At 38.7% G+C, this 23,388-nt stretch overlaps 1 protein-coding gene across 2 annotated transcripts in view; it reads left to right on the forward strand.

The window, feature by feature from the left end:
• VWA3B (von Willebrand factor A domain containing 3B) overlaps positions 1 to 23,388 on the forward strand; it is a 236,056-nt gene that overhangs the window by 156,716 nt on the left and 55,952 nt on the right. For both annotated transcript variants that reach the window (XM_074403828.1, XM_074403831.1), the window contains exons 16-20: positions 1,013 to 1,170; positions 5,569 to 5,688; positions 7,321 to 7,408; positions 7,494 to 7,650; positions 20,573 to 20,691. In XM_074403828.1, the coding sequence (XP_074259929.1) occupies positions 1,013 to 1,170; positions 5,569 to 5,688; positions 7,321 to 7,408; positions 7,494 to 7,650; positions 20,573 to 20,691 (642 nt within the window). The remainder of the gene's footprint in view (positions 1 to 1,012; positions 1,171 to 5,568; positions 5,689 to 7,320; positions 7,409 to 7,493; positions 7,651 to 20,572; positions 20,692 to 23,388) is intronic.

A 23,388-nucleotide genomic window follows, 5' to 3' on the forward strand; every position in this document is an offset into this window, starting at 1 on the left:
TCTTCCTATTAGCAAATTAAGCATTTGTATGGGCTTAGGGTAAGGCATGACAGTGGAATCAGTAAAAAGAGGTAAATGTTATAATGGCCATCTTATAATGAGATTTTATGGCATTGTTATTTAAGTATTTGGGAAAGCACAGACAGAGCTTCTAAACTTCAAACATTTGAACAAATAAACTAAGAATCAAGTCAATGAGAAGCCTTTTATTGAGTACAAACCATGCAGTAAGAGAACTGAGGTGCACAGACGAATGTCAGCCTGGTTCTTTCTGCCATGGGGGGCACAGTGCAGGCACAGACTCACATAGGGCTATGGAACTCGGGGCAGGTGCTTCATGGAGGCGTTGAGGGGCAGTGCAGGAGGGAGGGCACACATCACAGTGTTGGAGCAGAAGGTTGCTCTAGCAGTTTTCCTTTCTATGGCTGCTGTCTTGAGAGCTTCAGAGAAGATCATGTCTGGGAAAACACACAAGCATTTCTGGAATCCCTCCATTCTCCAGAATGGTTCCCTGCGATCTGGTGCCAGCATGGGAGGTTCAAGGCAGGAGTTCCTGTCTCTGGCTTTTATAAGTGCTTGCTGGTAGACACTTGGTTAGAGAATGGGTTTCTGCAGTGCTTTCTTGCTTATAACTGGCTTCCCCTCCTATGAATCCTCACGTCAGCCCCATGTAGTCACTGTATAGGTGTTCAGGTGACGTTTCCTGCAGTTGATAGATGAGGAAAGTGAAGAAGTTTAGAGAGGACTGAGTGACTTGACTGAGGTCACAGAGCTGGGAAGGACCAGACCTGTGATGTGGGCTGTATCTTCTGACTCGAAGGCTAGGTCCTGTCCACTCTTCTGCATGGGTCAGGGATAAATGACTACTTTTATATTAACCCAGATGGGGGAAGGCTTACTTCTTTAAGTTTGCAGTGTTCAACATGAATGTATTGACTTAACTCTGCCTTCTTGATGAAAATTTTCTTTTCTCTCTCTTTTTTTGCTCTACTTTTAATCTAAATCAAAACAGGCATCAAAAAGAAATCTGTTCTATGGTTTCAACCCCGGAAAAATGTGCAAAGCCTCAATCTGATGTCAGTTCAACACAAACTTCATCCCTGAATATGTTGAAGGGACCATGGAGCCTTTCAGATCAAAAGGTTCAGAAAAAGAAAGTCCTCCATGCAGGTATCAGTGAACAAAATGGCTTGACTCTTTTGCTGGTTTCTCTTCAAGGCAAGAAGATAGAATAAACCTAAACCCACATAATATTTTTAAAAAGCACTAAACCTATGGGTTTTTTAAATTAACATTTTTATTAAAATTATTATATAATCACATGATCTAATATATGCCTACCCTTCATCCTCTTTTTCCCAATGGTATGTAACATCTTGCAAAATAATAGTACAACATTGAAACCAAGATATTGATATTGATGCAATCCACAGGTCTTATTCAAATTGTCCCAGTTTTACTTGTACCCGTGAGAGAGAGAGAGAGAGACTGAGAGTGTGTGTGTGTGTGTGTGTGTGTGTCTGACGGTCTGTGTTTAGGTCTACACAGCTTTATCACGTGTAGGTTTGTGTTTCTATCACTAGAGCTAAGGTACAGAAGAGTCCCATCATCAAGGGGATCCTTCATGCTGCCCTTTTATAACCACACCCACCTTCCTTGCACACTCTTCCTACAGCTAAAATCAAGCTAAATGGTGACAGACTGAATTATTTCTGCCTAAAATTGGGGAAAAGGATGCCTACTCTCACCACCCTATTCAACATAGCATGGGAAGTCTAGCCACTGCACCAAGGCAAGAAGAAGAAATAAAGCCAGAAAGGGTAGAGAGGAAGAAATAAAACTGTCCTTATTTGCAGATATCATATCACCTGTGTAGAAAACAGCAAGGGATGTACCAAAATTAGCTACTGAGTTGAGCAAGGTGTCTGACTACAAGACACACAAGGACAATTGCATTTTGATATACTAACAGTGAACAGGCAGCAACCTATATTAAATTCATCCATAATTGCTCCAAATAAAATGAAATAACATGTAACAAAATATATGCAGAATCTGTATGCTGAAAATTATATAATTCTGCTGTAAGACACCAAAGACCTAAATAAATTGAGACACCATGTTCATAGGTTGAATGACTTGGTGTGATAGATGACAATTCTCACCTCATTTATCTATAGGTTTAATGCAATTCCTAATAGAATCCCCAAAATGTTTTTATAAACACAAGCATATTTTAAAATATGTACAGAAACTTCAGGTTCTAGAATAGCTAAAATAATTTTGAAAAAGAGAATGAAGTTGGAGAAATCACTGTACTCGATATTAAGGCTTACCACATAACCACATCAATCAAGACAGTGTGGTATTAGCAGGGGGATAGGCGGAATAGAGCCTAGATTTAACCCACACAAATATACCCAAATGCTTTTGACAAAGGTACAGAATTAACTCAATGGAGGTAGTATAGCCTTTTCAACAAAGATGCTGAAACAAGATCTACATACAAAAAAAGGAAAAGAAATTTGGCCTTAACTTCACATGGACCGTGGATTTAAATGTAAAACAGAAAACTATAAAACTTCTAGAAAAAAATTAAAATTTTTATCCAGTTGAGGAAGATACACACATTTCTAGCTTTCTGAGAGTTTTTATCATGAATGGGTGCTGGATTTTATCAAATGCTTTTTCTATGTCAGTTGATAAAGGATTTTTCATCTTTAGTCTATCAAAATGGTGGATGACATCAATTGATTTTCAAATGTGGAAGCAGCCTTGTATATATCGGAATATTTCCCTCTTAGTCTCAGTACATAATTCTTTTAATACATTGCTGGATTCCATTTGCTAGTATTTTGTTGTGGATTTTGGTATTAAAGTTCATGAAAACTATTGATCTATAGTTTTATTTATTTATTCTTTTTTAGTACTATCTTCATCCAGCTTTGGTATTAAGCTACTATTGTCCTCACAAATGTGTTGGAAAATTGTTTCTCCTTTTCTATTCCTGGAAGAAATTGATGTAATTATTCTTGGAATATTTAGTAAAGTTATCATGGAGCCATTTGGGCCTAGGGACTTCTTTTCCAGATTTTTTAGTATGAATGTAATTTCTGTAATGGTTTTAAGGATACTGTCCATTTCATCTTGGTTGAGTTTTGGCAGTTTGCAGTTTTTGAGTAATTGGTCTATTTTTTCTCATTTTTCAAATTTTTGAGGGCAAATTTGTTTACTGTATACCTTTGTTAGCTTTTAAATGGCTGCAAGATCTTAAGCAATGAACTCTATTTCATTTTAAATATTAGTGCTTTGATCTCTCTTCTCTCTTCCTGACTTTTTCTATCTAGCTAGAGGTTTTCTTGCTTTTCTTTCTATCTGTTCATTTGTTTCCAGAGAATGTGTAATTAATTGTTGAAGCACTTTCATGGGTAGCTTCCTTTGGTGTTGGCATCATGCATTTGCTTTTTCTGATTCAAGGTGTGATTGTTTTTCTAGTTATTGATGTGATGGTTGATTTTTGATAGCATCCTGGACATTTTGTCTATTATGTTAGGAACTCTGCATCTCATTTAAGTATTTTATTTTAGAAAGTAGTCACCCTGTTTAAATTTAGCATGTGGGTCTTGACCTACTTTTGTGGGCTGTAGTTCTGATGGCAATTTAATTTTGACAGGCTTGGTGATATTGTTAAATATTTTGGTGCTTGTTTTTTCTGGTGTTCCTGGGGCTCCTACTGGTCCCTGCTGGTGCTGCCTGAGCTGGCAGCAGGGATCCCCTCAGACCAGGATGTTAGGTGTCTCCGAGGGGAGAGTTGCAGCAGCTTCCCCCAGTGCTGTCTCTAGAGTGTCCCCATGTTGCTGGCAGGGGAAGAGGGCCTTGAACCCACAAGGACCAAGAGGGTTCCTGGAATGGGCCACTAACTGGAGATTGGCCCCTCCTGCAGGATCTGTCCACATGCTCCTGCTATCTCTGTACAAGGGAGCAACGTGTTACATGGGAGCAAACAGGCTTCCCACACTGGTCCCTTGTATGGCTGCGTCCCTTTTTCCATCCTGCCCACCTGCTCCAGTGAATCTGAGTTTTGCCAGAGTTGCTACTTGTTGTAAACATTTTAATGGCCTATTGTCACTGCCACCATTTCACTTAGATTTGGGACGTTTGGTATTGGGAGACAATCATATGCTGAGTTTCTGTTTTGTTTCCATTTGTGATGTAGAGGAGTGATGAAATGCCATGACTGATCCCACAGAGTCAGGGGAGGAGCTAAATGCTTGAATCCATTGCCAGATAAATGTTTCAGTCCACATTTGTGGCCTTTGGGAATGGTACTTTTTATGTTTGGAGACATAAATTCATTTTCATTTGGCTCACATAAATCAGGTTGTTCTCCCTGGCAGTGTTGGTCAAGGTGGCCTGCCAGTGTGGACAGCAGCAGGAGCTCAGCTCTCTGATTTGGATTGTTATCTTTCTCTCACAGACATAGCTCCTAAGAAAATTTAGCTTTCTTAGCTCCTTGGTACAGAGACAACCAAGGCAGGGCTTACCCTTTCATTGCCTATAAAAACATGATTACATATAGCACGCTCCTTCTCTATGCACGGAGACCACCGGTGTTACTTTTCGGTGTGAAAGATACCCATTTGCAGATTATTAGCTAATCTTCACCCTATCTAATATCTTGTAGGAGAGGGTAAGTCTTCTCCCAGTGAGAACAAAGACACATTTCATTCATGAATGCTGACATAAAGCCTTGGGTCTAGGTACTTCTAAGGCCTCTAAATTATGAAGTCCAGACTACACTTACAATTCGTGTGGTTTATGTTATCAAATATAAAAAGTAGTCAAGATGTCTCGGTGCAGGCTCATTGTCCTCTAAAGCCACAGATTCAAGGTCAATATTTGCTAAGTTGTCATTTGCCTGTAGAAGGGACACATCAGAGGGTAGAAAATAACATAAAGATCTGGACAGCAATTGTGGTGGGCAGAATTTCTAGAATGGCTTACCAAAGATGTCCTACCGTAAACCCTGCAACCTTTGAATATAATGAGACATCACTCTCATGACCAGGTTATGCTGACCTAGACGGGCTTATCTAGGTGGGTCCAGTGTAACTGTGGGAGCCGTGAAAAGCAGGAGCTATTTCCAGCTGGTGGAAGAAGAGAAAGTCAGAGAGATTTAAACCACAAGAGGAATCCAATGTGCTATTACTGGCTTGAAGATAGAATAGTTGTGTGAGAAGTAATATGGGTGCTTTAAGCAGCTGAGAGACGCCCCTGGCTTACAGCCAGCAAGGAAATGGGGCCTCAGCCCTGCAACTGCAAGGAGCTGGGTTCTGCTGACAGCCTGAATGAGCATGGAAGCTGGCTTCTCGGCAAGAGAGGCCCAGCTTAAATTCAGATAAAGGGAGGAGGGCATCCCGGAGCATTCAGTTTGTGGCAGCACCACCCTAGGAGGGTTGGGAAGCTAAGGTTGCATTCTTACTTTAAGGAGCTGATATAATAGTTGTATCTAATAAAGTATCTCCTTCCATCCCCAATTCCTTTAACTTCTCCCTGTGACACCAACAGAATCAACCAAAACCAGCCTGCTCAGAAGCCAGATGTCCTCCCTCAGGAGCTCAGCTTGCAGTGAAAGGAAGGATGGCCTCTCCAATGCCAGCAGCCGGAGGACTGCTCTAAGTGACAAAGGCAAGCTGGAAAGAGTCTCTATGGCCAGCCAGCCTCCCTTTCCCCAGTGTACCTGTTCCAGAAAGGGCTGGGTGTAGATATGTTGGGTAAAGCATATTTTAAATAAGCCCAGATTGCTTTCTATTCAAAAGAATCCCTCTTAAGTCAGGTCTGCCTGCATTATGACCTGGATTTTCTGAGAGCCGGCCTTATGCTTATTGTGCCTGGGTGTTCAATACACACGTGGCTCACACAACTATGGTCCTGCTGCTGGCCCTCCGTGGTTTGATTTTGAAACTGTCATTTTTCATAGTTGGTTTATTTTCTTCCCTTTCTTTAATGGATGATGCTATCAGATGAGCCCCTCTCTGCTCCAAATTGTCAGCCTTTTGGGGACTGCATATGAGGAAAATGTGATTTTTTTCCACTCAATTTTTATTACTATTGATAAAATTATTAATCTTAAAGTAATACTTTTATTGAAAAGTTTGATGCCTGTAATATTATTCTTATATTTCAAACAGTTGATAAATTTAAAATCCCGGTTCAATACACACATACACACAATCCCCTAGGGAGTAGGAAGTGGCCGGTGGCAGACGCACACCTGTGGCTCCTCAGTCATAGTTTAATTGAACTCTGCTTTCTTCAGTGCTGATCTCTGTGATGTCTTTTCCTTTTTTTTTTTTTTTTTTTTTTTTTTGTTGTTGTTGTTCTTTGAGACAGGGTCTCCCTCTGTTACTCAGGCTGGAGGGCTGTGGCAGGACTTCGTTCGGCTCACTGAAACCTCTGCCTCCCCGGTTCAAGCGATTCTCCTGTCTCAGCCTCCCAAGTAGCTGGGATTACAGGTCCCAGATAATTTTTGTGTTTTTCGTAAATATGGGGTTTTGCCATATTGGTCAGGCTAGTCTCAAATTCCTGACCTCAGGTGATCCACCCACCTTGGCCTCCCAAAGCGCTGGGATTTTGGCCGGGCACAGTGGCTCATTTTCAGTTAACCTGCCACATTTCCTAAGTGGTCTACATGCACATGCCTTAAAGGGCTTTTCAAACGATGATTGGGATATGATTTCTTAGCTATTTAACTAGCTCACGTTCAACAACACGCCTCCTTCTGAATGCAGCTCTTTCAACAAATATTCTTTTTCATTTATAAATACACATTTATATAAGGATATATTTAAAACTCCAAGTATTAATTTGAAAATTTGAACATACAATTAAACAGGACCTAACAGGTTTTTTGGTTTTCTACATAAAGCTGAAGAACCACAAAACAATCTATCAGAAATGAAAATGTTGATCAAGGCTCTCTTGTGTAATTTGGAGGAATCTCAAAGGTTGATACTGAGCAATCACCGGTTAATGGTGTTTTTATTGAACACTTTTTGGAGGTGTGTGTTTTCCAAATGAAAGAATGAATATGTCTCCTTGCCTCAAAACAATGTAGTGCTGTATTTACCCATGCATGGGTCTGTAATTGCAAAGGAAACTTGCCTGAGAGCCTGCTCTGACAGATCAAGATAGGTTCTCTGAAATGTGGTCCATTTATTAACTCTTAGTCACAGCTGAACCAAGACAGGTGTGATCCCTTTGCATTTTATGTAAAACCCGTATATGAGGAAAACATACAACTGCCTTCCCCTTCCACAGACATGAGCATTCTGCTGGCTGAGGAGTGTCTGGATGACCAGTCATCAGAAAAGGTGACCCAAGAAGGAAGCCAGGATTATGACCACAAGTGAGTTATTTAATTTGATGGAGACAATCCTGTTACGCTTTCGTTGGTTAACCATTAAATTTAAAACACCACCTCATATTCTTAGTTCTTCAGATGTGTCTTCAGAAAACTGGCTCAAGACCTATGGCTTGGTTGCCAAGAAACTCACCCTCATGGATGCCTTGTCAATGGCGGCGGTGCCCCACAGCTCCACCTATGTTCCGGTCCTGGACAAGCACGTCATGTCTAAGGTCTTTGATGAGGTAAACTGATTGTCTATATGTCCCTACTTGAGGTCATTTTCATTTTCTGCTCAAATGAAAAGCAGTCCAATTTCTTATATGGTTGTAACGGAAATGTATTTTAGCCATTGGGGGGGAACATTACTTGTAAAGGCAGTAAAAGGGAGAGAGAGACTCTTAAGAATTCGGGCGTGGTGGCTCATGCCTTTACTCCCAGCACTTTGGGAGGCTGAGGTGGGCAGATCCCTTGAATCCAGGAGTTCAAGACCAGCCTAGGCAACATTGTAAAACCCTGTTTCTACAAAAAGTACAAAAATTAGCCAGGCATGGTGGCACACACCTGTAGTCCCAGCTACTTGTGGGACTGAAATGGGAGGATCGCTTGAGCCTGACAGGTTGAGGCTGCAGTGAGCAATGATTGCCTGGGTGACAAAGCGAGATCTTGTCTCAAAAACAATGAAAATAAAAATTCTCTTTTTAAGCTGAGAGGAAACTGACCTTTGTGGGGTTGGCACTTCATGGTTCATTGATAATGGATAGAAGTGTGGGGCTGCAGAAATGTTTGAAAACTCTAGGTCAAAGTCATGAGTGAACATCAAATATCATTCCTTATGAAAGGAAAGGGAAGACTTGTGAGAGATCATGTCCTTCCTTTGCTTACCTTCTCTTCCTAAATTGAGTGGCACCTTTTGCATCAAAAAGACTTCAAAGGAAAAAGTTAAGAGAGCAAGTGAGCAAGCCACATGCTAGCAAGAGAACCACCAGACTGTCCTAGGCAGGTCCGGAGAGGAGAAAAACAGCTTCTAATAGGAGGGCATGGTAGGTTAAATGTGGAGGAAGGTCAAGGAAGTATTGAGAACTTAGCACTGGATTTGGCAACAAGGAAATGCTCATCTTTACAAGAATAATTTCAGTGGAACAGCTAATCTTGGGTCAAACTGCAGGGGGATGAAGAACACCAAAAAAATGAGAACATGAAGACTGAACCTCAGTGGTTCCTGGCAAATACAACAGCAACTAATGATTTAAATCGAAACATTTCAGTCTTTGCAGTCACTGAATGGAAACAATATCCTTAAAAGACCTGTCTCCTGTTGAAATCTTTGCAGAGGAAATGATACGATGCTTGGGGTTTGCTTTATAATAATTGCGGTGGTGGGAGTCGGGGAGGTGGGGTGGAGCAGGGGAGGAAGTAGATAAAATAGATTGACCATGTGTTGATCATGGTTACATTTGAATAAGACTTGATGAGGAGGGTAGTTTTACTATTCTTTCTGCTTTTTTGTACATTTGAGATTTTCCATGAAAAGAAGTTGAAAAGATCAAAGGCAGGAGAAAGTTTTTTTAAAAAAAATAATAATAACTGGCCTTGAAATAGCTGAGATTTGATGTCTTGGAAGAAGCAGACGAATTGGTGAATTTTTTTTCTATTAGTACATTTAAAAAATTATCCCCCATGGTGGCTCACCTGCCTCCTAGTTTGGCATGACCAGTGACTCTCCCTCCAGAGGCTGTGTGTGTGTTCTCCTCTAGGCTGGTTCCTGGCTGCTTTGTCTCAAGGTGAGTGGTCCTGTCCCTGGCTGTTACCCTTGGAATTGGCAGATTTGATTTATACCCGATTAGTCAGATATCAACTCACCACTTGAACTTGACTTCTTCTGGAAGCAACAGAGAGAAACTGAACACTGATATATTTCTTCTAGGGGGTTTGGGGACAACTTCTTTGTATTCTCTGTAGTTATATTACTATTCTTGAGTTTTATTTGGGACAAAATATGTTTAGTGAACTATACTTGGAAATAGAATTTTCTTGGGCTTATTATGCCTCCTTCTAAATGTCCCAACAAGCTGAGCTAGAGTGAAAAGTAAATTTCTTGAAAAATATATGGTAAGGTAGGGAAACAGAAGCATAAAATTCAAGGAAGACCCATAAAGGAAAGATTTATAGGCTGAATAAGTAAAAATTTTATTTTGCTTAAAAACATATGTATAGAATAAAGGTAAATCTCAGAAAAATACCTGTAACACATATGACAGACAAAAAGGGTCATAAAGTAATATCTTACATTGTGTGTCAGTATAAATCACTGTGTGTGGATGAATTAGTGTTCAGTCTGCAAACACACCTGCACACACATCCATATCATAGGGGAATGAGAAAATGATAAACACCCCACTGGAAAAATTAAGGAAAAAAAGAAAAAAGTCAAAACCATATTCATAAATATTTAACTTTGCTGGTAATCAAATATGTGCACTTAAAAATACAAATTGAAAATCAATTAGACACCACCTCCCCCATCAAATTGGTATGGTTAAAAAGTACTAGTAAGCAGTAATGGCAATGATAGGGTGGAATGGACACTTACATTTTGCTAGTGAGACTATAAATTGGCACATTCTGAGTGTAAAATATTCAGAAGACTTGAGGGCTTATATTTAACCCAGCAAATTATTGTATTACTGGGAATCTGTGTAAGGAAACAATCAGAGATACTGAAGAATATGTGCAGAGAATAATACTGCTGCCTCATAGCCAACAACGGAAAACAACACAAATTTATATAATGGAATGTCATACATTCATCAGATATCTCATTTCTGAAGAATAAGTAATGACGTGATTGAAAGCCCTCACGCTAAATGAAATATGCTAAATGAAAAAAATCAGAGTATATAGTATGTTAGAAATTTGGTTGTACATGTGACTGATCTAGGCATGGTACTTTTTCCTTCCCTCCCTTTTCTTTCACCAAAATGTTAACAGTTTAGCTGGATGGTGAGATTGTTGGAGAGGTTTGGTTGTTTTTTTTTAATGGACTTTAAAGTTTTTATTCTAATGCTTGAACTCTGAACTAATGCTTGAACTCTCAGTGTATTCATTATACACTGAGAAAAATGTTAAGAAAAACTGACCTGAAAGCAAATAATAAAATCATGTAAATGTAATGGGAACTTAATTTTTAATTGGCTACTTTATTTTTATCTGATAAGTAATATATGACTCATTCTTAGTACGTGAAATTTGAACAATACTGAAGTCTTTAGAGGAGGCTTCTCTCACAACCACTCCAATCCATGAAGGAAACACATTGAATAGTTTTGTGAATTTCCAATTCTTCTTCTACACACGCATGTCAGTATGTGCACACATACACATTTACACATAGACACATAAGAACTTTAATAAACATGAATAAGATAATACCATATACATTTATCATTTTCATAACTATTTTAAACATTTTGTCTTAGAGTTCTTTTCACACTGGTAGATGGTCTCATGCCTATAGTTGCAAGGTTCTTCCCCATTATGAATGGATATTTACATTGTATCCTTCCTTCCCCTCTTACAAACATTCCTGTAATGGGTTTCTTTGCACATAGATTTTTGGGCACATGTATAAATCTGTCTCTGGAATAAATTCCCTCAAGTCAGATGACTGGACCCAAAGGGGATGTGCATTTAAAATTTTGATAATTCAAATCATCCTCCAGATTCATTGTACATTTTCACTAGTATATCTCCACAGACAGAGTAAAATAATACTCTCTTCCTAAGAGAAACTCTGTATAATACTTGATAATCATTAGTCCTAGGTGTATAGGAATGTTTTGAAAACCCTGAAAGTAGTATGCAGACATAAGATCTTTATTCAGCCTATTATTTCCTCATTGGCTCATATGCTGAAGAAGCAAACTTAATATTCAGTTCAGCATTTAGAAATTTTTTCTCTGAGATGTATGTGATATATCTATACTCTATGAATAATAATATGCCTACTCTGAGGTTGTCATGGGATTAAAAGAAGTAATGCACTGCAGTAGAAAGTACTTAGCAGGCACTTAAAATGTTGGCTTTCATTATAAAACTATTTAACACATTTAAAGGCCTATTATATGCCTGTGTTGGGCTCTAGAATACAGTGCCAAACAGGAAAGCCGACATTTCTCCCAAGCACAACTGACAGTCTTGGGAAGAAATAAAAATGAAAATGAGTGAAGTTCTAGTTCAATGTGACGAGTGGGAAGTGCTGAGTGAAGAGGCGGGAGAGACCCCTAACCTGGTTTCAGTTGCCACAGAACTGAGTGGCATCCAAGGTCAGACCCAAGGGGAAGAGAAGGAGGTATGAAGGTGGAGAGACGGGAAAGAGAGTCCCAGGCAGTGGAGGAGCTCTGGGGAAGCCTAAGGGACAGAGAACATTTGTCATTCCAGAGGAAGTTTAGTGTAAGAGGAGAAGGTGATAAAGCTGGTGAAGGAAGGGCCTTGATTGAGTTAAGGATGTTGAACTTCATCCTGAGGGGAATAGAGGGGTTTTTAGCAGAGGAGAGAGATTAATTTGGCGCTTTAGCTAACAGAGAACAGTTGGAGAGGCATGAGGCTGGGGAGATGGGGTCAGTCAGGAGGCAGCATCTAGGTGGCTGAAACCAGTAGGCTGCGTGGCTGGAACACTGGGGATGGACCCAAAACTCTCTATAAAGTCAAGTCAATGATGTGGGCCTGAGAGAGAGAAAAATGCCAAGAGTGATTCTCCAGACTCCAGCCTGGAATGTCAAGCAGAAAGAAAATAAAGGATGAGTGTCCTATTCTTCAGAAGCACATTCTAGTCTTCTGCCTCTAGAACACAAAGAACAGTTCTCAAGTGCATCCCAAGGGCACTCGTGCTTGGTGCCTTTTGTGGCATTGTGAATTCTCATGACAACCTGCACATAGGTAGGCACCACGCAGCACACTCACCCTCCCTTATTCTTATTAAGACTCATCGTGATGACAGGCATATGCTGCAGTGATCTCCCATCTCACATCCAAAGCACGTTTGTATCTTTGATTCCCCAATATTTTCTGTCTGGAAGACACCCTCAGCTATAAATGGAAAGAATAACAAAATAATAATCTAAAATATCTCCCATTTCATGGGATGTATACTTTTTTGATATTTGGACCTTTATGAAAAAACAGACAAAAAGTAGAATGGAGTTGAAAAGGAAACACACTAGAATCTTAACTCACTTCACTGAGAATCTTAATTGCCTCTTCCTCCTGTGTTCTGTGCACTGCCACATCTGTCTGCATAGAGTTGTAAAGCAGCGTCTGGCTTTGTCCCCAGCTCTTTGTTTCATTCATCACTTATGTATGGGCTCTTTCTTCTTCTGGAACACAATGCTGTTTTGGTTTTCAGTGTTTCCTGGACCAGCATCAAATCGGTCACTTTGGAAATGAGGTATTGAGCAAAGAGGTTGCCCTAGCAACTCTTCATTACAAGATGCCCAATGGATTTGGTAATTTTATCTTAATTCTTTCAAAACTATTAACTTGTCCCCAAGTCATATACAGAATAAAACTGATTTAGCGATATAATTAACCTAGAATTTAAAGCTCTTTGTTGCTGGTTGCTTTGAAAAACATTGAAATAATTTGGGAAGAGGGGTCTGCACCACTGGAGAGTCTATATCATCACCCATCATCATCATCGTTATCGTAATGTCTTTTACAGCATCCCTTCAAGACTTCCTGTGTTGTCCATCCTTCTCGGGGTTCTGCACATAGCTTTGTAGCCAGATATCCTGGATTTGTGCTACAGCTCTGTCATTTACTCCTGAAGGACCATGGCAAGGTCTCTAATCTAGTATGTGATGCACCCTCATCACATACTAGGTTCTGAGTAAAGCATTTGATATCGTCAAATATTTCATCTAAAATTTAGAGTGAACTGTAAAGTGGCTATTGATTTCACCATTTAGCTGACAAGGAATGTTGAGTGCAAAGAGGCTAGGGGTGCTATCAAGTCATGACATTTTGTTGCTTTTAAATATAATAGCAATGAACACAAAACACTATATACTGATAGAAAAGCTTTTTTAATTAAAATTTAGAACAATTGTCACAAAACCTACATATGTATATATTCATTATACAGAAAAATTAGAAAATGTAGATAAGTAAAAAAGAAGCAATAGTTATCATCCACTCCATCATCTCATGGTTATCTGGCCAGATCTTCTTTCTTTATATATATATATATATATATATATATATATATATATATATATATATATAAACTCTTCGTTCTTTGTTTTTGTTTTTAGCATAATGAAGTCAAATCAAACATTCTGATTTGTATCTTTATTTTTAAATCACCTATCCATGAACATTGTTCTATGCTGGCATATACTTATCTACTATACCAGTTTAAATGCTCAGTGTTTTAACTGAAATATATTAATTTAAACTTAAATTGAAAATCAAGTTTTATTTTCTAAAAGTTTAGATTGAAAAACTGTGAGATGTAATTTATACTGTGGTAACATATTCTCATGGGTTTATGAATGATATTATTGACACACCATTTGGCCAGCTAATTTTGTGGCCCTGCTTTCACTTTGTTCTATGGAACTTGTTTCAGTTTGAAAGGCAGACATTTAAGTTTTGGCACTTGGCCATTTGCACAACTGCAATATCGATAAAGCCATTGCATTTACATTCAAAGATTCGTGTGTGTAGGATTTACACAGCTTTTGCATTTCCATTACACACATCCAATCAGAACCTCTCCTTGGCCAATCTGATAGTAAGCTCTGGGATATTTATTGGAAGAACTGACAGTTAAGAAACAGTGAAGGTGGAGCATTCAGTCAGGGTTGAAGAATAGATAATCACCAGTTTCACAGTATTTTCTCAATTTCAAAATGTTTTGTTATTGCTTTTAAACACTGCTGGAATGTTGTCAGGTGGAATTCTACCTCTTCTACTTTAACAATCAGTAGCCGTGATACAGTTCGGTATTCTGTGTTCTTAGCTTGGTATATGTTACGAACTTTGTTTTTACAATAGCCATTTAAGGATGAATTTTAATGATTACATGAACACTCAGTAATATAAATTACTACAGTTTGTTTAACTATTCCTCCCATTTGGGGAGAGTTCACTTGGAATTTTAAAGAGTGCTCATTTTCCTATATCTCTTTGCTATTCCTTAGAACAGTTAACAGTAAAAACAAAAAAATATCAAAAACCACTGCTAAATGGTATTTCAATTTTAATTCTTTTCTCATTTGTGAATAGTTTTCTTATGTAACCTAAATATATCTCTTAAGCTGTTTTTCACATTATCCATATTTTTAGCAAATACCTCTTAAATAGCAGTTACATTTCATCTCATACCTCAATTATAAAAAATTCAAATTTGGTGGAATCCAAAAAATTATGTTTTATAATATAATAAACTTAAAAGAAGTTTTGAATCTCAGCCATTAATTTATATGTAGTTCTAGTCTTTCATTTGTTCAATAAATGATTATTTTGTACATGTATTGTTCTAGAAACTAATAATTTTAAAGGGGAATAAAGGCTTATAAAGTTTAGTGAAGAGGAAAGACATAATGAAACTGCAATTAAATGCATTTGTCTCTAGAGGGTTCGAATAAGAAAATATGTAGCATGTTTAGTGCCTGGCAGAGAGTAAGGATAAATATTATTATCACTATTGATAATCACTATTGAGTACAGTGGTTACTTGCAGAGTCTTTCATCTCACAGTGAGGAGAATTCTAACAGAATCAGCCCAAATTGGCCTGTTCCTGCATCCCAGCAATTCCTTCTGCCTTTGTGGTCAGTGACTGTCTCTCTGCATCCTCCATCCCCATCTCTATGGCTACTTCTACCGCTCTGCTAGTTATAATCTTGTCACACATGGTATAATTATTCATACCAATTTGATAAGGCTTCTAGGTTAACCTCAAGAGAATTGAATTAAAGTAGGTAATACCTTAAGCCTCCCTTTTTAAAATCAAATATCATACAGAAGAGTCCCTCATTAGTCAGTTATGTTTGATTTGCATTATAACAGTAATAAGTAAACATTTTTCAAGGTGCCATGATCAGGTAGTTTTATCCCCTCTCAAACAGAGCTCTCAATGTCTTCATTAGCCTCAGCTCCCTTCCCACTTGCTTTCTTACAGAAGCTGGGGTGCCATGATTCTGTCCCCCAAGCCCTTATGAGAATGCCCCTTATGACCTCATAGTCACACACTAAATTTGACATCATGAAGAGAACATTTCCTTGTGATCTCCACATGGCCACCATGTTGTAAAAACTAAGATGTCAGACTCGAAATGTGGAGTATGACTTTGTCTTTCCCTGGATCTGCATGCGGAAAGGAAGAAGACTGGGTGCACACAAGCTAAATCTGAGCTACTATCACACTGAAGCACGCAATGGCCACGAAAGGCATGAGGTTGAAATCCACAAAAGAGGGAAGTAGAACACTAAGCAGTGGGTTTTTCTTAAGTACGTTAAGTCAGGAGTCAAGCTGATCATGGCGAAATGTTGTAATGTTGCTAGATTTTCTGTGGTATTGATTTACAATTGTGCCAAACTTGGCAAATTTGGAGACCTATTTACAGACTTCTAAAGGGATATTTTTTCCAGGGAGAGAAAAGCCTAAGGGACTTGCACTTTGTTGAGACTGATCTTTTTTTCTTCTAAGGGTTTATGTGACATACAGCTCTATTTCCAGAGCTGATTTTCTTTTTAATTTCTATAAGCTTCATTCTGTTTTCAAAGTTCAGTCCTCCCACCTTTCAGCCCACTGTCTGGCTTCTTCTCTCTGACAAGAATGGTTTAGAAGCCACATGGTGAATTCATGTGGTTGTTAAGTAGCAAGATTGGACTGTGCAGTTTCTTAACTTTTCTTTCTCTTCAGTTTTCTAAAACTTTGCCTATTGTTTGTTTTAGTCTTGCTGTTTAATTATAAAACTAAATATATGTACTTAAAAAAAAATGAAACAACGCAGTAAAAAGTAAAAGTGTTATCTACCTTCTTCACTTGTCTTGAAATCCCAGTTTTTAGAAGTAACCACTACTGATAGTTTTAAACCTATGTTTTAAATGTTTCCCTTATTTTAAAAATAAAGCATTTCAGATAAAACTGCATCCTCCTGTGCAAACCCTTTTTGTTCCACTTTGCATTCCTCCTTCTCCAGATAAACCCTAGCATGAATTTTCTTATATATTTTAATATTCTCAATACAAAAGCACTGAAACATTGTCCTACAGGTTTAAAACTTTATAGAAATGGTATTACATTGTAAGCACCATTATGAAACTTACCATTTGTTTTAACATTATGTTTTTGAGATTTTACCTATCTTGATTTATTTTTTCCTGTTCTATTTTTCCATTAAGTGCAATATCATTTTTTATAAATAATAATATATTTGAACTTGTTTTAACCTGTTATTTTTTGTGCTTTCTGTTAAATATCATTTTAGTTTCTTCTTTCCTGTCTTTTGTTGGATAAAGTTGTTAGTATTCCCTCTTCCCCCACGCTCACCTGCCGGCTGCTTGTGTGGAAGCAGTATATTGTATTTCTGTTTCTTTAGCGATTATTTTTAAAGTTTTGGCCGGGCGCGGTGGCTCAAGCCTGTAATCCCAGCACTTTGGGAGGCCGAGGCCGGTGAATCACGAGGTCAAGAGATCAAGACCATCCTGGTCAACATGGTGAAACCCCGTCTCTACTAAAAATACAAAAAATTAGCTGGGCGTGGTGGTGCGTGCCTGTAATCCCAGCTACTCAGGAGGCTGAGGCAGGAGAATTGCTTGAACCCAGGAGGTGGAGGTTGCGGTGAGCCGAGATCGCGCCATTACACTCCAGCCTGGGGAAAAAGGGCGAAACTCTGTCTCAAAAAAAAAAAAAAAAAAAAAAGTTTAATGTACATGACAATTTTTTAAACTAAGTCCCAAGATATTTTGTAGTGTTTTGTTTTTGTTGTTGTTCTTGTTTTCCGGATGAAGTCTTGCTCCATTGCCAGGTTAGAGTGAAGTGGCACAATCTCGGCTCACTGCAACCTCTGCCTCCTGGCTTCCAGTGATTCCCCTGCCTCTGCCTCCCAAGTAGTGGGGATTGCAGGTGCATGCCACCATGCCTGGCTAATTTCTTTTATTTTAGTAGAGACAGAGTTTCACCAACAGGTCAGGATGGTCTCAATCTCCTGACCTCATGATCTGCTCACCTCGATCTCCCAAAGTGCTGGGATTACAGGCATGAGCCAGCCGGTATTTTGTATTTTTATTCTCCTCTCAAACACAATTGGGGATTTTAGTACCTTTTAATTTGTCATTAAAAACCCTTCCCCCCAAAAAAAAACACTGTCACTGTGATTTAGAGTTTCACTTTTGCCTTTCAAACATATACAGTAATCTTTTTTAACTTTCAAGAGTTATTAAATTTTTTAACAGTTTCAGCTGTATGTATTTTAATATCTAAAAACATCTCTTTGCTGTCGAATGATAGTTTAGCTGAATAGAAAGGTCTCTGTTGACAGTAAATTCTCCTTAGCAAATAAAAATATCCTCTTCACATATCTGATATATACTACTCTTATACAGTCTGTTTTGCTTGAGTTGCTTTTAAGATTTTTTTTTAGATTCAGTATGCTACAGTCTTATGATGATGTGTCTATGTGTGGATTTATTTTTAGTCTTTTGTCAAGGGCTGATTTTTTATCTAAGGACTTACTTCTTTTATTAAACTCTAGAAAACTCAGCTATTATCATTTCAAATGCATTGCTTGTCTAACCATCTTTATATTCTATTCTTTTAAAATGTCAATTGATATATATTGAAGTTTCTCAATCATCATCTATTTATCTATACTATTTTTGTCTCTCTGTGCAATATTCTGAGGAAAGTCTACAGTACTTTCTATCACCCACTTTGCCAGTTCTTTTTTTAATTTTGTCTAGCCTAGAATTAATTCTATTAGGATTATTTTTTGTTTCAATTATAATGTCTTTTTTCCAAGATAGGGTTTTTCCTTGTTTTTTCCCATCCATTACTAAAGTAAGTTTTTATACTTTTATATAGCTGTAACATCTTTGAACAACCTAATAATAATTTTAAACATAATTTAAAGCCATTGTTAGATGGCTCATAAAATAAATTTACTATCAAATGAATTGGCATTCTAGTTGTTGATTTGCTCAGCTATGATTTCGGCATTTTTTGGTGTGTACTTGGGAATTCTAGTATGTTGGCTGATTTTAACAAGATTCTTTAAAAATCTGCCTTTTCTCTTTCTCCTTCTATTTTGCAGTTGCCAAATCCATCCGCTTGATCCACCCCCCAGCCCTCATGAGCATTTACAGCTCTTGTTCCATGGTGATGTCGTGGATATCACAGATTCAAAGAGTGCCTTGATTTAGGTCTTGATTGTGAGGCTACATCAGTATTCACTCTCCCTAGGCAGGACCTTCTTTCAGGGGTGAGAGACACTCAAACCAGTGCTGACATCAGGCACCGAGCCTGACACAGGCCTTCATTTTTCAGAACCCTTATAGTCCCACTAGCTTTCCAGGGGCTGAGCTCCCATTGCCCTGCCATCTTTGGACACACAGCTTAACAAGCCCACAGCTTCAGCCCCACCACATGTTTACATTTCTGCTCAGCTTTTTGTCTCTAGAAATATATTTATCATAATTTGTCCTTTTATTTCTCCCTCCTTCCCTCCTTCCTTCCTTCCTTCCTTCTTCCTCCCTTCCTTGTATTATTTTCTTAAACATAGCAACAGCAATAACATTGTTGTATCATTTTGCAGACAAGGGAAACATAAAAGCATAAACTATATCATCTTAATTACAATTAAAAATTTATTTCTTAAAAATAATTCTCCCACATTTCTAAAATGCCTACATGTTCCTTATGGGTGGAATCATTTTTGAAACAATGACAGTATAGCTTGTTATTTTTCTGTTAGACTTCTTTGCTTTTTTGTTTAAATATTAATATATGGAATATACCTTTTTGGGAACATGTATTTATTCCTTTATCGACAAACATTTGTTGAGGGCACACTGTGTGCCAGGTACTATTCTAAGTGATAGGAATGCAGTAGTGAATACCACAAAATTTCTTGTTCTATGGAACTTACATTCTGCTAGAGAGAGGTAGGTAATATGCAAATAGGTACACATAAAGTTACAGTTACCATTAAGATGAAAGAAGAATTGGGAAGAAAAGACTGAAGGAGGGTTTCTGTTCTAGAGAAGATGAAGTAAGCATCCATCACCCAGTTTCTCCCTTTGAATACTACTGTAAATCTTGGATAGAACACATGGAGAAGCTAACAGTAAACTTTGAAATTGAAAGAGTACCCCAAAATTGGGGAAGGAGACCAGAATTCAAAGTTCTACCAAACCAGGACATTTACTATCTTTTCCCCCGGAGCTGCCTGGCATGAAATCAGAGGTATCCCAAAACCCAGAATTAAGTAACAGGCACAGAAACAACTCAAAAAGAAGCCTCATTTTCTGGTACTCTGCTGTTCTCACAGAATGTGATTTATTTATCACTAAGCATTCTTTGTTTGACATGTGTAAGAATCTTTTATCTGAGATTGCACCATTGCACTCTAGCCTAGGTGGCAAGAGTGAAATTCCGTCTCAAACGAAACAAAGCAAAATAAACAAACAAAAAATAAGAAAAATAGTCAAAATATAGTAACTGCAATAAAATATTCTCAAAAGAAAATCAAATGTAAAATAAACACATCAAAAAGGTGTTTAACTCAAATAGCAATTTAGAAAGAAACAACGAGATCGTATTTCTTATTGCCTACCCTTAACAATTTGACAGAGACTTCTGAAGATAATTCTCAGTTCTGATTAAAGTTTTCTGAAACACTTTTGGTTGTTGTTTTTTGTTGTGCGTGTGTGTGTGTGTGTGGTGGTGGTAGTGGTGATTTCTAAAATATATAATTTTATACATTGAAAGGTAAAGGTTAGCAATGATATCTCTGATTCTTTTTTCTCTGTGATGTACTGTTTTCTAACAGTAATTTTTTTGTATATTGACTTTATAGTCAATTATACAGCTATGTATATTTTCAAAGGCATGCATCAACCTGTCAAGTGACACTTTCCTTTCCCTCGGCATTGACATGTAGGTGTTCCCTGTGGCACATGTGTGCAATGACACAAATAAGATGACATTAATTAACCCCCAAGGAGTCAAGCTCAATATCTACAAGCAAAAAGTGGAACAGGCAATTCAATCCTATGAAAAGTGAGTATTACTCTCAGCTGCTCTTTAATGGATATGGAATTTATTTTATGGAGGAGGAGATTTCTCTTGTTTTAGCTTAGCTTTATTTAAAAAAAAATGTAAACAATAGCAAAGACCTGGAACCAACCCAAATGCCCATCAATGATAGACTGGACAGGGAAAATGTGCTACATATACACCATGGAATACTATGCAGCCATCAAAAACGGTGAGTTCGTGTCCTTTGTAGGGACATGGATGAACCTGGAAACCATCATTCTCAGCAAACTGACACAAGAGCAGAAAATCAAACACCGCATGTTCTCACTAATAGACAGGTGTTGAACAATGAGAACACATGGACACAGGGAGGGGAGCACTACACACTGGGGTCTGTTGGGGGGAAATAGGGGAGAGACAGCAGTTGGTGGGGAGTTGGGGAGAGATAGCATGGGGACAAATGCCAGATATAGGTGATGGTGAAGAAGGCAGCAAATCACACTGCCACGAGTGTATCTATGCAACAATCTTGCATGTTCTTCACATGTACCCCAAAACCTAAAATGCAATAAAAAAATGAAGGGGCTATTTAAAATTGTTCAGGCTGGGTGTGGCAGCTCATGCCTGTAATCTCAGCACTTTGGAAGACCAAGGCAGGAGGCCACCTTGAGGCCAGGAGTTTGAGACAACCCTGGGCAACATAGAGAGACCTTGTCTCTATAAAAAAATTTAAAAAATAATATCACAACAGGGTGATTGCAATCAACAATAATTTGTACATTTAAAAATAATTAGAAAAGTATAATTAACATCATACTCAAGAAAGGATAAATGCTTGAGGTGATGGCTACCCCATTTACCCTGATGTGACTATCATACATCATATGCCTGTATCAAAATATCTCATGTAACCCACAAATATATACATGTACTGTGTACCCACAAAAATAAAAATAAAATTATGTGATGAAAAATAAATAAATAAATATTAGCTGGGTGTGGTGGTGCTTGCCTGTAGTCCCAGCTACTTGGGAGGCTGAGAGGGGAGGATCACTTGAGCCCAGGAGTTGGAGGCTGCAGTTAACTATGACTGCACCACTGCACTCCAGCCTGGGTGATAGAGTGAGACTCATCTAAAAAAAGTTGTTCATAAGGAATATCAACAACAGAGGCAGCAGCTAATGTAGGGGCTTCCTACATGCTAGGCATTGCATCAAGTACTGTACCTGAATATTTTCAACAAGGTTTTAAAGAAACCGTCTTCCCTTTCCAAAATCTATTAAAAAATCTCATTTCCATGAGATCCTTAAAGTTTTCCTTTTAGCAGAATGCCTCTGATTGTTTTGGAATCTAACATTCTGTAAAATGATTAATAAAACTCAACAATAATGAGATAACAGAAATAACAGGGTTTTTTTTAATTTTAAAATTTCTTTTATCAAGTTCAAAATGATGATCAAGTTGATGGCAATGAGAATAGCCCTTGTGTTCTGGCTGAAACAGGAGCCTCTGCTCCTACGCCAATCCTTGTCCATGCTGTAGTCACCTCCCTCCCCAGTCCCCAGCCCTTAATTAATCCTGGGTGCACAAACTTAAACTCTGAGCATTCCAGCTTCTTCAGGCCAGCCTGTCGTCAGTTCTGGGAACTGTGCAGTTGGGTTGTCATTTGCCACCACATGGGCAGGTGAAATAAAGTTCAGGAAAGTTAACTATTGGCCCAGGCCAGCGTGTGTTGGTCTGCTGTCATTTTGCAATGTGTCTAGCTGTGTTTCAAACAAATATAAGTCCTGATCCTGTCCCGTGAAGCACGTGATCCAGTCCAATGGCAGTCCTTGTCCCATGGTGCCCATCCCAGGCATCTCCATGCCCCTTTTAATGTGAGCCTCTTCCGCTGCCCTCACCAAAGAGTGGAGGCTGCCTTACTGGGCTTCTCAGCAGCCTCCATGGGCTTCTCAGAATTTCTGAATCTTTACCTGAGAGAAAGGAAGAACCAAGGATGAGCCTTTCTTTGGGAAACAGGATGAGCTATTCAAGGCTCACCCTTTCCCGTGGGTCGGGGACTTCCAGACAGGCCTTGTCTCCTAGCTCGGCTCCTTTCCTGTTAGGCTGCTGTCCCCAGCTGGGTCTTTCATCCCTTCTCACCTCTGCACCAATGACCCACCTCAGAGAGGCCTCTCAGGAGTGCTTCTCCACACCCACCCTGCATGTGACCCTCAGAGCACTCATGGCTTCTACAAGGGCAGTGGCTTGATGACCATTTCTGCCCTCTAGGATGTCAGCTCCCAAGGCCAGGGGCTCAGCCATCTTTGTTTCCTCCTTCACCCCCTATTCCTAGCAGGTGCCGTATGTATATGACTATTCAAATTTTATATAATTCAATTCTTCAAATTCGGTCATTCAAAATACAATATGACAATGCCATTCAAATTCTAATGTAGTTTGCTTGAATAATCCAAATATTTGAGTGCTATAATTACCTGGCCTGTGAATGTCTGGTGCAGGGCCACAAGCTAGATAGAGCTCTGTGGTCACACGGTTTGCGGGGGTTTCCTGCTTGGTTCTGACACCAGCATGTGACAGTTGTGAGTCTCAGATTCCTTGTTCACAGAATCTATCTCACAGGTCTGAGTGAGGATTGTGTAAGTCACATATAAATGGGAACTGATATTCCTTACTTCTCTCTTTCACTTGTGGCTCTGCTGACCCTAAAATGACCAT

The sequence above is a fragment of the Saimiri boliviensis genome, chromosome 1 (genome assembly GCF_048565385.1).
Source record: "Saimiri boliviensis isolate mSaiBol1 chromosome 1, mSaiBol1.pri, whole genome shotgun sequence".
Lineage (NCBI taxonomy): Eukaryota > Metazoa > Chordata > Mammalia > Primates > Cebidae > Saimiri > Saimiri boliviensis.